This window comes from Primulina tabacum, chromosome 1, assembly GCF_025594145.1.
Source record: "Primulina tabacum isolate GXHZ01 chromosome 1, ASM2559414v2, whole genome shotgun sequence".
Taxonomy (NCBI): Eukaryota; Viridiplantae; Streptophyta; class Magnoliopsida; order Lamiales; family Gesneriaceae; genus Primulina; species Primulina tabacum.
Window position 1 is genome coordinate 49,098,845 of NC_134550.1, and position 13,150 is coordinate 49,111,994.

At 38.8% G+C, this 13,150-nt stretch overlaps 2 protein-coding genes across 2 annotated transcripts; both read right to left on the reverse strand.

Annotated features, from left to right (window-relative positions):
* Positions 1–1,700: 1,700 nt before the first annotated feature.
* Positions 1,701–2,132, reverse strand: LOC142511186 (uncharacterized). The gene has a single exon (XM_075619640.1). The coding sequence runs from the start codon at positions 2,130–2,132 to the stop codon at positions 1,701–1,703; it is 432 nt and encodes a 143-aa protein (XP_075475755.1).
* A 9-nt stretch (positions 2,133–2,141) lies between these two features.
* LOC142511202 (uncharacterized) lies at positions 2,142–3,326 on the reverse strand. The gene is made up of 2 exons (XM_075619641.1): positions 3,129–3,326; positions 2,142–3,074 (listed from the first exon to the last, which is right to left on the reverse strand). The coding sequence occupies exons 1-2, from the start codon at positions 3,324–3,326 to the stop codon at positions 2,142–2,144; spliced, it is 1,131 nt and encodes a 376-aa protein (XP_075475756.1).
* Between the last annotated feature and the right edge of the window lie 9,824 nt (positions 3,327–13,150).

Here is a 13,150-nt window from a genome sequence, read left to right on the forward strand (position 1 = left end):
GGCGGAGAAGAGAGCCTGGGAAGCTCAAGAAGAAGAAGAGCGCCGGGCCCGGGCAGAGGCGGAGGCCCGGGCAACACAAGAAGAGGAAGAACGACGGGCTCGAGCAGAGTTGGAGGCACGGGAAAGAACCCTTCCTCAGGCCAACGAAGAGGACCCGGCTCCTCTCAATCATCGTAAGAGAAAAGCTATGATGGAGCCGGTTATTGAGGTTGTCACTGTGGACGAGGAACCTGAGATTACATCCTGATCTCATCCCCCTCCTGGCTCGTCTACTAGTCCTTTCCAGCAGGGTGGAGCTCCCTTGGATTTGCCAAACCTTTTTGGCGATGAGGTAAGTATAGACCTGACCAAGACGGTGCGGGGCTTACTCATCCTAAGGAGGTGGATCATTTCAAAGGCCTCCATCCCAATCAAAAACTGTACGAGGGGGTTTCCCGATCCTTTTCTGTAAGTGCAATTCTGTCTTGCAGTTGTTTCTTGTTGATTTTATAATTATTGTCAATCTGACCCTTCCTTTGATTTGCAGGGCTTGCGGATGTTGATATCTGCCTATGAGCAAGTGGCTAGTGCAGCCAAGAATGCCAACATCCGGGGTACCACTTCTCGGGAGATGCATCATAAGCTCCAGGAGGAGGTAAGCCGGATGACAGAAATTCACAAGCACGTCATAGCCCGTGAGAGGGCCGGCTGGAAACAACAGGTGGATCTGGTCCAGGCGGAACTATCCGAGGCTCGGAAAGCCCTGGCTGACCACTCTGCAGCTGCCAAAATAGAAATGAAGGAGGCTAAGGAGGAGGCGGAATCCTCCCGGGCCCGGGCTGAAGAGGCGATTGCTGCTCTGGAGTCTGCTAAAACTTCCCATGAGGAGAAGATGGCTCAATTTCTGAAGTCCCGAGAGTTTAAGAAGATGGTGGCTGATAAGACATTCCCCTACTTCGACCTGGGCTTCAACAAATGTCTTGAGCAGTTCCAGGAGCCAGGCCTAGTTCCATCTGACAGAGAGGACTTCCCAGACTTAGTTAAAGCTGCAGCCTCTCTCCCGGAGGATGAGGAAGAGGAGAAACAAGATCCAGTAGAATAGATTTTTTTTATTATTATTATTCACGGGCTTCCGGGCTCCTTGTAAATTTTCCTCTTTTTAATGAAGTATATTTCCTTTACTTTCCCTGCATTTGATAAGTGACTGAATACTTGTTAAAAATGGCTCAATATTTTCCCATATATCCATACTCAAAATATTTTGAACATGTAATCGAGTCTAATAACTACAGTGTGGGTTTCCAAGTTGAATAGATTACCGGGGTGCGGGTCCTTGGACCAGGGTACGGGTCCCTAGACTTAGCATATGACTGGGGTGCGGGTCCCCGGGCTAGGATACGGGTCCCTGGACTTAGGAGATAACCGGGATGCGGATCACCAGGCCAGGGTACGGGTCCTTGGACTTAGGAGATAACCGGGGTGCGGTTCCCTGAGCCAGGGTACGGGTCCCTAGACTTAGGAGATAACCGGGGTGCGGGTCTCCGGGCCAGGGTACGAGTCCCTGGACTTAATAGACATTTCCTTGAATATTTTCTTTATTTGATGCAAGTAACAAATACAGATTTTTAAACATAATATTTCTTCAAATGAAATGCATTCCACGGTCTCTTAAGAGTGTGCCCCTGAGGATCTTCAAGGTAATAAGCTGCTCCCGAGCTGACTCACTGAATTACTTTGAAAGGTCCTTCCCATCGTGCTTCTAATTTCCCCACATCCCCTACTAGCTTTACCTTTTTCATAACTGGATCTCCGAGCTGGAAATCCCGTGCTCGGACGTGTTTATTGTAAGATTTCATTACCCGGCTTCGATAGGCTTCGATTCGAATGGCTGCCCGATCTCTCTTCTCTTCAACAAAATCAAGCTCAATGGCCCGGGTCTGATCATTGTCATTCGGATAAGATTCTATCCGAGTAGAAGATTGTCCGATCTCCACAGGCAAGACTGCTTCCGAACCATAGACTAAGTAGTAAGGCGTTTCCCGAGTAGCTGTTCGAGGTATGGTCCGATATGCCCACAATATACTCGGTAATTCTTCTACCCAATCTTTACCTTTCCCATGAAGTCGAGCTTTTATTGCTTGTACAATGATCATGTTAGTTACCTAAGTTTGACCATTGGCTTGGGGGTAGGCCACTGAGGTGAAAGATTGAGCGATCTTCATTTCTTGACACCAAGATGTGATTTTCTTCCCTTGGAATTGTCTCCCATTGTCTGAAATTAATCTTCTCGGGATGCCAAATCTGCAAACAATATTTTTCCAGAGGAATTTCATCACCTCTTCCTCAGTAATTTTGGCCAAGAGTTCAGCCTCCACCCATTTAGAGAAATAATCTACAACTACAAGAAGGAATTTTTTCTGTGCCCGGGCAATTGGAAATGAGCCCACAATATCCAACCCCCATTGATCAAAGGGGCAAGATGCTGAGATGGGTCGCATGTCAGCAGCTGGGCGATTATGAAAATTAGAATGGTGCTGGCAACCCTTACATTTCTGAACAAGTTGAGCAGCATCTTGACTTATTCGGGGCCACCAAAATCCGGCTAATATAGCTTTCCGAGACAGGGCAGTCCCACCAAGATGTTCACCACAGCACCCTTCATGTATTTCTCGGAGGACATATTCTACTTCATTTTCTGATAAGCATTTGAGTAAAGGGCCCTGATATGATCGTCTGTACAAAACATCATTTAAAAGGACAAACCTGGGTGCTTGCTTTTTGATTTTCAGAGCCTGAGCTCGATCTTCCGGAAGCTTAGCATGGACTATATATTCGATTAGAGGAGTCATCCATGAATTTTCTCGAGAAACCGTCATTTCTTCATCAACGGAGAGAACTAACCAGGTAAAACACAGGACTTCCCGGGTGCTTATGTCTGACATAGAGGCGGCTAATTTGGCTAAGGTATCAGCCTCTCCATTTTCTTCCCTAGGAATTTGTTCAATGCTCCAGTTGGTCAGAGACGTTGCCTGGGCCGTGATGAGCCCCAGATATTTGAGCATTTTTTCATTCTTGGCCTCATACGTCCCTTTTATCTGCTAGGCGACCAAATGAGAATCAGAGTAAATAATGACCCGGGAAGCGCCGACTTCCCGGGCAGCTTGCAATCCTGCCAGAACGGCTTCATACTCAGCTTCATTATTGGTGACCCGGGAGTCGATTCTCAGGGCCAATTTAATCTTCTCCCAAGATGGAGCAACCAAAACCACTCCGACTCCGCACCCTGAAAAATTCGACGCACCATCAACAAAAACTCTCCATACTTCCTCTTCTCTCAGTTGAATCATTTCTATCAAGAAATCAGTTAATGCATGGGCTTTTATAGCAACTCAAGGTTTGTATTCAATGTCATACTCCCCGAGCTCTATTGTCCACTTGACTATTCTGCCTGATACTTCAGCATGTGTCATGATCCTTCCAAGCGGAGAGTTAGTGAGAACCACAATAGGATGTCAGAGAAAATATGGTCTCAGCTTCCGGGCAGTTACTACCAGGGCCAGGGCTATTTTTTCCACTTCACTGTAATTCAATTAGGCTCCTCTGAGGGCATGACTAACATAATACACTGGTTTTTGATCGGTCCCCTCCTCTCGGACAAGTACAGAGCTGACAACATATTTCGTGGTGGATAAATAGATCCACAGCTTTTCCCCGGACTTAGGCTTGACAAAGACAGGTAGTTCGGATAAATGCTTCTTCAGATCTTGAAAAGCCTGCTCACATTTTTCGTCCCATCCAAATTTTTGCGCCTTCCACAGGACTTGAAAAAAAGGGTAGCTTCTATGGGCAGATCGGGAAATGAATCGAGATAAGGCAGCGATTTTCCCGGTCAGTTTCTGCACTTCCTAGACAGATTGAGGGGAAAGCATGTCAATTATTTCTTTGATTTTTTCTGGGTTTACTTCAATTCCCCGATCGGTTACCAAGAAACCCAAGAATTTTCCACTTTTGACTCCAAATACACATTTGGCCGAGTTGAGCTTTATTCCATATTTTCTCAGGGTGGCAAAGGTTTAAGCCAAATCATCAATGAAGCAAGAGACTTCCCGGGTTTTGATCAGGAGACATAGACTTCAGTGTTCCTGCCTATCTGCTTCTGAAAAACATGATTCATAAAAATTTGGTATGTGGCTCCGGCATTCTTCAATCCAGAAAGCATTACCACGTAACAGAAAATGCCTCCAGAAGTGATAAAACTGGATTTATCTTGATCTTCCCGGGCTAAAGGGATTTGATGGTACCCCTGATAAGCATCCATAAAGCTTAATAATTTGAATCCGGATGTTGAGTCCACCAGTTGATCAATCCGAGGAAGTGGATAACAATCTTTGAGACAAGCTTTATTTAGGTCCCTAAAGTCTACGCACATTCTCCACTTCCCGGTAGCTTTTGGAAGAAGGACCACATTCGAGAGCCAACTAGGGAATTGAACTTCCTGAATGTGACTGGCCTGTAACAGCTCTCCCACCTGCTCATCAATGACTTTATCTTTTTCTGGGCCAAAATGCCTTTTATTCTGCTTCACGGGCCGGGATCTCGGGAGGATATTTAATTTATGCTCAGCCACCTGTGGCGAGATCCCGGCTAGTTCCTGTTGAGACAAGGCGAAAACATTAATGTTAGCTTTTAAACAGTTTAAGAGTTTTACCCGGATGGAAACTTCAAGGTCTCAGGCTACCCGGATATGTTTCCCTGGCTCAACTTCTACCATTTCTTGTTCTTCATCCGCCACGAAATGCACTTCCCCCTTCTCCACTACTCCCCCTCCTACTTCAACTCTTGCCTTCTTTCCCTCTCTCCTGGCTTTACGTTTATCAGCCCGGACTGGTTCCACATAGCATTTCCGAGAAGAAGGCTGGTCTCCCCGGACTTCTCCTACCCGGGCTCCCACTAGAAATTTGATCTTTTGGTGGTAGGTGGATGCCACGGCCCTCAACTCGTTTATAGTCGGCCTCCCCAGAATAATGTTATACGATTATGGGGAGTCCACCACAGTGAAAGAGGTCATCACTGTCTTTCTAAGATCTTGGGAGCCCAAAGTTAGTGGCAAGACAATATCCCCTTCCGGATAAACCACATGGCCAGCAAATCCATAGAGTGCAGTCTCCACAGCTTCTAAATGATAACCCTGCAAGTCCATCTGTATGAGGATCTCTTTAAAGATTACATTCACAGAACTCCCTGAGTCAATAAAAACCCTCATGACATCATAGTTGGCCACCCGGGCTTGAATGACTAGGGCATCATTATGGGGAAGATTTACTCCCTTCAAATCCTCCGGCCCAAAGCTGATTACCGCCTCATTCCTCCTCATCCCCTCCACTTCCATGCAATCCCTCCTACTCCTGGATTTCCTCGCCCGGTTAGAGTCACCATCAGTTGATCATCCAGAAATCATTTTTATTACTCCCCGAATCGGAGAAGGGTCTTTCTTCTCTGGTTGTTTATTTCTCTTTTCCTGGGATCTCCCTTCCTCTTTCCCATTTCCACTCGGGATGTCAGCCGTCCTCCTAGGAGCATTAGGTCCGGGATGCCGAGATAACCAAGGTGGTTACCTCGGCTCACTGTATGTACGAGGTGCTGGAGCAGGACGTTGATGGGACTCTTTCTTCAAAGTTCGACACTCATTAGTGTCATGGGAACACTCTTTGTGAAGGGTGCAAAACCCTTTCTTCTCTAGTCTTGGCAGTCGCGCCATTGAACTTGGACAAGGGGCCATATCCGAGCTACATTCTTCAATTTCTCAATCCCGGGCAATTCTCAAAGGGACATGAGAGAACTGCCCTGAACCACCCCTCATGTGAATTCTCTCCTCGGGACTGGCAACCCGGTTTCCCCTGACTCTTTTCAAGGCCTCTCTTTTTTGGTTATGTGCCTCTTTCATGTTGATGTATTTCTCTGCCCGGGACAAGAGATCTTCAAAATTCCCTGGCAATTTTTTGGTCAGAGATCGAAAGAAATCTCCCTGCCACAACCCCTGCATAAAAGCATTAGTTTTTGTCTCGGGGGCGCAGGCAGGGACATCCAAAGCTACTCGATTAAATCTCTTGATGTATGCTCTCAAAGTTTCATCTTGGCCCTGCTTCACCTCAAACAGGCTGAAAGCAGTCTTCTTATATTTCTTGCTGCTACTGAACTGGTGCAATAATATTTTTTGAAAATCTTCAAAAGAATGAATGCTCTGAGGTGCTATCCCTTCGAACCATCTTTGGGCTGAGTCAACCAGGGTGGTCAGAAGTACTTTGCATTTGATTTAATCTCCGTAGCAATGTAACATAACCATATTTTCAAATCGAGCAAGATGCTCTTCGAGGTCAGAACTCCCATCATAGTCCTTGATTCTGGCTGACTTGAAGTGCCCGGGAAGTGGTTCCCATACAATGATATCGAAGAATGGGCAACCCTTGACAACTTGAGCACTGCTTTTAGAACCAACTTGCCCCTCCAACATTCTCACCTTCTTTCTTAATTCTTCTAACTCTTCTGCCACAATAGGAGACTTAGAACCTGCACTTGACTCCCTCTCCTCCTCCCTTCTCTCTTCCCCCTGTGGCTGCTCATGCTCCTACTCAGGATGGGTGGAATGATGAGTACAGGTTTTTTTTGCCATGGCTGCCTTAACAGCATCAGCTACTATCTTGGTCAATTCCTCAGGTGTTAAATTGATGGTAGGCTGGGGACCATTGGGTGGCTGACCACCGATACCAGAAAGACGATTGTTATTCTCTTCTTGGTTCCGAGAAGTGTCCTGGTTCGCCCTCCTAATAGGAGCCATATTAATGCCTTATAACTCATTTCCCACAGACGGCGCCAATGATGCGATCCGGGTGAAATGGGTGAGTCGGGTCGGGTGCTCCTCCAGATCTGCTATCAGTATGATGAGGGAAATAAGAGCAAAATTTTTGGAACAGAAGCTTTTCTCCTTTAAGCAGCCGAGAAGATCTGCGAATAAGAAAGTAACCACGTGAATGGACGCCGGAGGGGCATCCGGCGTGACCACTCCGATGCTTAAGCCAGTGGAGGACCCAAGCTATAAACCAATGTAAACAGATGATAGTTGTGAGATTGGTGTGAAAGGTGAGTAGTAAATGCACAATAAATGAGTGTAGTTAATATCTGAATGGATAGTAAATGCAAAGAGTGAACCTTATATTTATAGTAGAGGATGTAATGATGACCTCGTTCTTTGTGTTGATCATTAATTATATTAGGGCGGCTGATTATACCATATTATTCTGACATGTCAAATCTCATACTAGTCACATCCAGCCTGATTTTGTCAACCACTTGTATTGGTGGCAGAGATAGGTCGGCTGCACACACTCTACTTTGTCGGCGTAATTAAATGCGGCACTCATATCGAAGCGACCCGGGTAGAATGTCTCTAGTAATTCACATGAGAGCTCGGGCATCCAATAGCCCAGGTAGGTTAAGCCCCGGGTGTTTCAATGGCCCGGTCTTTTGACTGGCCTTTTCATAGATTCTCCATGTTAAGTCGCACTCTCAACATCCCAGGCAGCTTGAGATCCAGATACCGATTCAGATTGTCGTCTTATTGACCTGGGAAAAGCCCATCTTCCTTACCCGGGCACTATCCATGGCCCGGGACATTCCGGGCATTATCGATGACCCGGGGCATCCCGGGGCATCATATAACTTGTCATGGATAAGATCATTTTAACACAAATCTTGTCACGAATCTAGCATTTTGATGACTTGTCTTACTGAAGTTCTTTTACTACTTGGTATCTAGCTTCTTCCACCTCCAAACTCCATAAATCCCTAGGATCTCTAATGATTTTATACATTCAATTATTGCTATCACTAAACACTATTATCTTGCACTCTTAAGTTTTTTCTCAGTACTGACTTAAAAATTAGATGTCTACGCAAAAAACATCTTCAAAGCCCTTTACGTTTGTTCATCGTGCAGACCACTCCCCGAAGGTTAGTTCGGCACATTCCAGCTCAGCAAGGAATACTTGGCTCTCTAGACCAAATCAAGGAACATTTTTTTGGTTCATCAATGTGGATCACTGCTCGATTTGCTGCATAAATCGCTAGAGAAGGAGAAACAGCAGAGCACGGGGCGAAGGACCGCTGCCTAGCTGCTGCAAAAACACCGGACAGAGAAGGAAATGTGGGTCGAAAACCCCAATTCTTTTTTTTTTTTTTTTTGGAATCGGTTGCGTAGTTTAAACAGAGGGACAAAGACCCATTTTTGGTTTTTAATTTTGATTTAATTAAACAATCACAAGAACTCTAGTGGTGTAGCCACGTAGTTACATAATCTCCTCTCATTAGACTAGACAGATGTTTTGGGTCGAATCTAGGTGGGAACAAAATAAACCCTATATGGTTTATAATTATGACTATTTTCTTGATAAGATCATATTACCCTTAAGTTGAGTCCATTGAGCAGAAAAGGAAAAAAAAATAGTCCCTCTCTTACCAAATTGAAAAATGAAATACGTATGTTCTTGGGCAATTTGGAAAAAATACATTTGTCAATGATTTATTTAAGATTCAGTACCCATCATTTTTTTTTTTGTGTTTTAATATCTAACAAAAGTTCAACGTACTTTTTACTTCATGTTTCATGCATTTTTACCTTTTTACTCTTTTTAATTAATAAAACATTGTATAAATCCTTATTTTTGTTGGTCATCTTCTCTTTCCACTCCTCATTTACGATGCATTTGAATGACATGTACATTTAATTTAAATATTTTTTTTAATTTTAAAAAAATAAATTCGCAACTAAACAATGAACTTTTTGAAGTACTTAGTTTTACTTTCGAAATACTAATTTCAATTTTAAAATACTTGATTTAATAAATGAGATAGTCAGAATGTGTATTAAAATACTGGATATTCGAATATGTAACGCAAGTTCACCAAGTGTTCGCATTTCCATCCAAGATCAATTTGGATGACATATTCATTTCATTTAATTATTTTTTTATTGTTAAAAAAAAACAAATTTGCAACTAAGCATTCAACTTTCAAGTGCTTAGTTTTACTTGCGAAATAACTGAATTCAATTTTAAAATACTTGATTTAATAATGAGATACTCAGAATGAGTATTAAAATACTGGATATTCGAATATGCAACGTAAGTTAACTAAATGCTCGCATTTTCATCTAAGATGCATTTGGATTACATGTTCATTTCATTTAATTATTTTCTTTAAAAAAAAAAAACAAATTCGCAACTAAACATGGAACATTTTGAAGTGCTTACTTTTATTTGTGAAATACCTAATTTCAATTTTAAAATACTTGATTTGATAATTGAGATACACATAAAAGTTATTAAAATACTGGATATTCTAGTAGGCAATGTAAGTTTACCAAGTGCTCGCATTTCCATCCAAGATGCATTTGGATGACATGTACATTTTATTTAAATATTTTTTTTAAAAAAAAGAAAAATAAATTCGCAACTAAGCATTGAACTTTTTGAAATATTTAGTTTTACTTGCGAAATACCTAATTTCAATTTTAAAATATTTGATTTGGTAAATGAGATACTCAGAATGAGTATTACAATACTGGATATTCGAATATGCAACGTAAGTTCATCAAGTGCTCGCATTTCCATCCAAGATGCATTTGTATGACATGTTCATTTTATTTAATTATTTTTTATTTCAAAGCAAAAAACAAATTCGCAATTAAGCATTGAACTTTTTCAAGTACTTAGTTTTACTTGCGAAATACCTAATTTAAATTTTAAAATACTTGATTTGGTAAATGAGATACTCAGAATGGTTATTAAAATACTGGATATTCGAATATGCAACGTAAGTTCACCAAGTGTTGGTATTTCCTTGAAAGTTGCATTTAGATGACATATTCTTCTCTGGTGATATCTTTTTTGTAAAAAAAATATCAAATTTCTAACTAAGCATGAAATTTTAAAGTACTTAGTTTACTTGATAAGTACCTAATTTCAGTTTCAAAATACTTGATTTCATAAATGTGATATTCAGAATAGGTAATAAAATATTGGATATTCGAATATACATTATGATGCAATTTCAATGTAATTGAAATTTTAACAAATACATTATTCATCACTCCTCATGAAATAAAAATAACAATTTATTTCGGTATACAAAGAAAGAATTTACTTTTACTCCGGGACAAGTATGCTATTATATTTTTGTTAAAAGTAAGTGTTTATTTTGATCTACAAACAACTTACTCTTACTTCATGATCAGTAATGAACTGTGTTCATTTCTTTAAATGGCATGAATAAGTATCCTAATGAATCTTAGTTGGAAAAACCAATCATGACTAAATTTACGTTGCATATTCGAATATCCAGTATTCTATCACATATTATGAGTATTTTATTTACCAAATCAAGTATTTAAAATTAAATTTAGGTATTTCGCAAGTAAAAGTAAGTACTTCAAAATGTTTCATACTTAGTGATCGAGCAAAATTTGCACTGTAAAATCCTTAGAAAAAATTAATAATTATCAAGCTCGAAATAATCGCAAATGCACGATGTCAAGTAATAATATAGTGTACAAGAGTACGAATATCGTTCTTATAGGGACTGTATTTCTCAATTATTATTCGCAATTATTCAATCTTTAGCAATGATACTTCAGATGATTGTTTACTACTACGATTATTAAATAAAAACTCAATGAAATGGTTCAAGAATTAAATCATGAAATAAATAAGTTAGAAGGATTGAATAAAGTTCATTGAGAAATGAACACACCCTCTCAAGCTATGCCAAACTAATTCAACTCAGTGAAGTAATTAAATCTCTTTAATTATCTATCAAAGGTGAATTGCATGTCGTTTTATGAAATCTCCTAGCTTTCGACCTGTAGGACTATGCCTATCAACGTGTATCCGACTTCATATTTCTATGTAAATTGTAAATCCACGGATTATGCTAATTGTTCCTACCACAAGCTATTCTCTCGAAGAACGTTGTCCGAAAATTTTCAAATATTCGCTCCAAGCCTTTTTTCTCTTTCAGAGCTTTGTGGCTGCTGAAAATTCCTTGAACATGTCATCCAAATGCATCTTAGATGGAAATGCGAGCACTTGATGAATTTACGTTGCATATTCGAATATCCAATATTTTAATACACATTCTGAGTATCTCATTTACCAAATCAAGTATTTTAAAACTGAAATTAGGTCTTTCCCAAGTAAAACTAAGTACTAGAAAAAGTTCAATGCTTAGTTGCGAATTTGATTTTTAAAAAGCAAAAAAATAATTAAATGAAATGAACATGCCATCTAAATGCATCTTGGATGGAAATGCGAGCACTTGGTGAACTTACGGTGCATATTCGAATATCCATTATTTTGATACTCATTCTGAGTATCTCATTTACCAAATCAAATATTTCAAAACTGAAACTAGGTATTTCGCAATTAAACTAGGTACTTGAAAAAGCTCAGTGATTAGTTGCGAATTTGTTTTTTTTTTTAAAATAATTAAATGAAATGAACATGTCATCCAAATGTATCTTGGATGGAAATGCGAGCATTTGATGAACTTACGTTGCATATTTTAATATCCAGTATTTTATATACATTCTGAGTATCTCATTTACCAAATCAATTATTTTAAAATTGAAATTAGGTATTTCGCAATTAAAATTAAGTGCTTGAAAAAGTTAAATGCTTAGTTGCGAATTTATTTTTAAAATTAAAAATAATTAAATGAAATGAACATGTCATACAAATGCATCTTGGATGGAAATACGAGTACTTGATGAACTTACGTTGCATATTTTAATATCCAGTATTTTAATATACATTCTGAGTACCTCATTTACCAAATCAATTATTTTAAAACTGAAATTAGGAATTTCGCAATTAAAACTAAGTGCTTGAAAAAGTTAAATGCTTAGTTGCGAATTTATTTTTAAAATTAAAAATAATTAAATGAAATGAACATGTCATCCAAATGCATCTTGGATGGAAATGCGAGCACTTGATGAACTTACGTTGCATATTTTAATATCCAGTATTTTAATATACATGCTGAGTATCTCATTTACCAAATCAATTATTTTAAAACTGAAATTAGGTATTTCGCAATTAAAAATAAGTGCTTAAAAAAGTTAAATGCTTAGTTGCGAATTTGTTTTTTTTAAATAAAAAATAATTAAATAAAATGAACATGTCATCCAAATTCATTTTGGATGAAAATACGAGCACTTTGTGAACTTACATTGCATATTCGAATATTCAATATTTTAATATACATTCTGAGTATCTCATTTACCAAATCAATTATTTTAAAACTGAAATTAGATATTTCGCAATTAAAACTAAGTGCTTGAAAAAGTTCAATACCTAGTTGCGAATTTTTTTTTAATAAATAAAATCATAATTAAATGAAATGAACATGTCATCCAAATGCATCTTGGATGGAAATGCGAGCATTTGGTGAACTTACGTTGCATTTTTCGAATATCCAGTATTTTAATAATTATTCTGAGTATCTCATTTACTAAATCTAGTATTTTAAAATTTAAATTATGTATTTCACAAGTAAAACTAAGTACTTGAAAAAGTTTAATGCTTAGTTGCAAATTTGATTTTTTTTAACAATAAAAAAATAATTAAATGAAATGAACATGTCATCTAAATGAATCTTGGATTAAAATGCGAGAATTTGGTGAACTTGGGTTGCATATTCAAATATCCAGTATTTTAATACCAATTCTGAGTCTCTCATTTACTAAATCAAGTATTTTAAAATTGAAATTAAGTATTTCGCAAGTAAAACTAAGGACTTCAAAAAGTTCAATGCTTAGTTGCGATTTTTTTTGTCTTTTTAAATAAAAAAAATATTTAAATTAAATGTACATGTCATCCAAATGCATCGGGAAAGAGGAGTGGAAAGAGAAAATGACCAACAAAAATAGGGATTTATACATTTTTTAATTAATTAAAAAGGGTAAAAAGATAAAAATGCATGAATGGAGTAAAAAGTAAGTTGGATTTGTGTCAGGTATTAAAAAACACAAAAAAACTGATGGGTACTGAATCTTAAATAAATCATAGACATATGTATTTTTCTCTAAATTACCTTTTGTTCTTTTAATTCACCTTTTTTA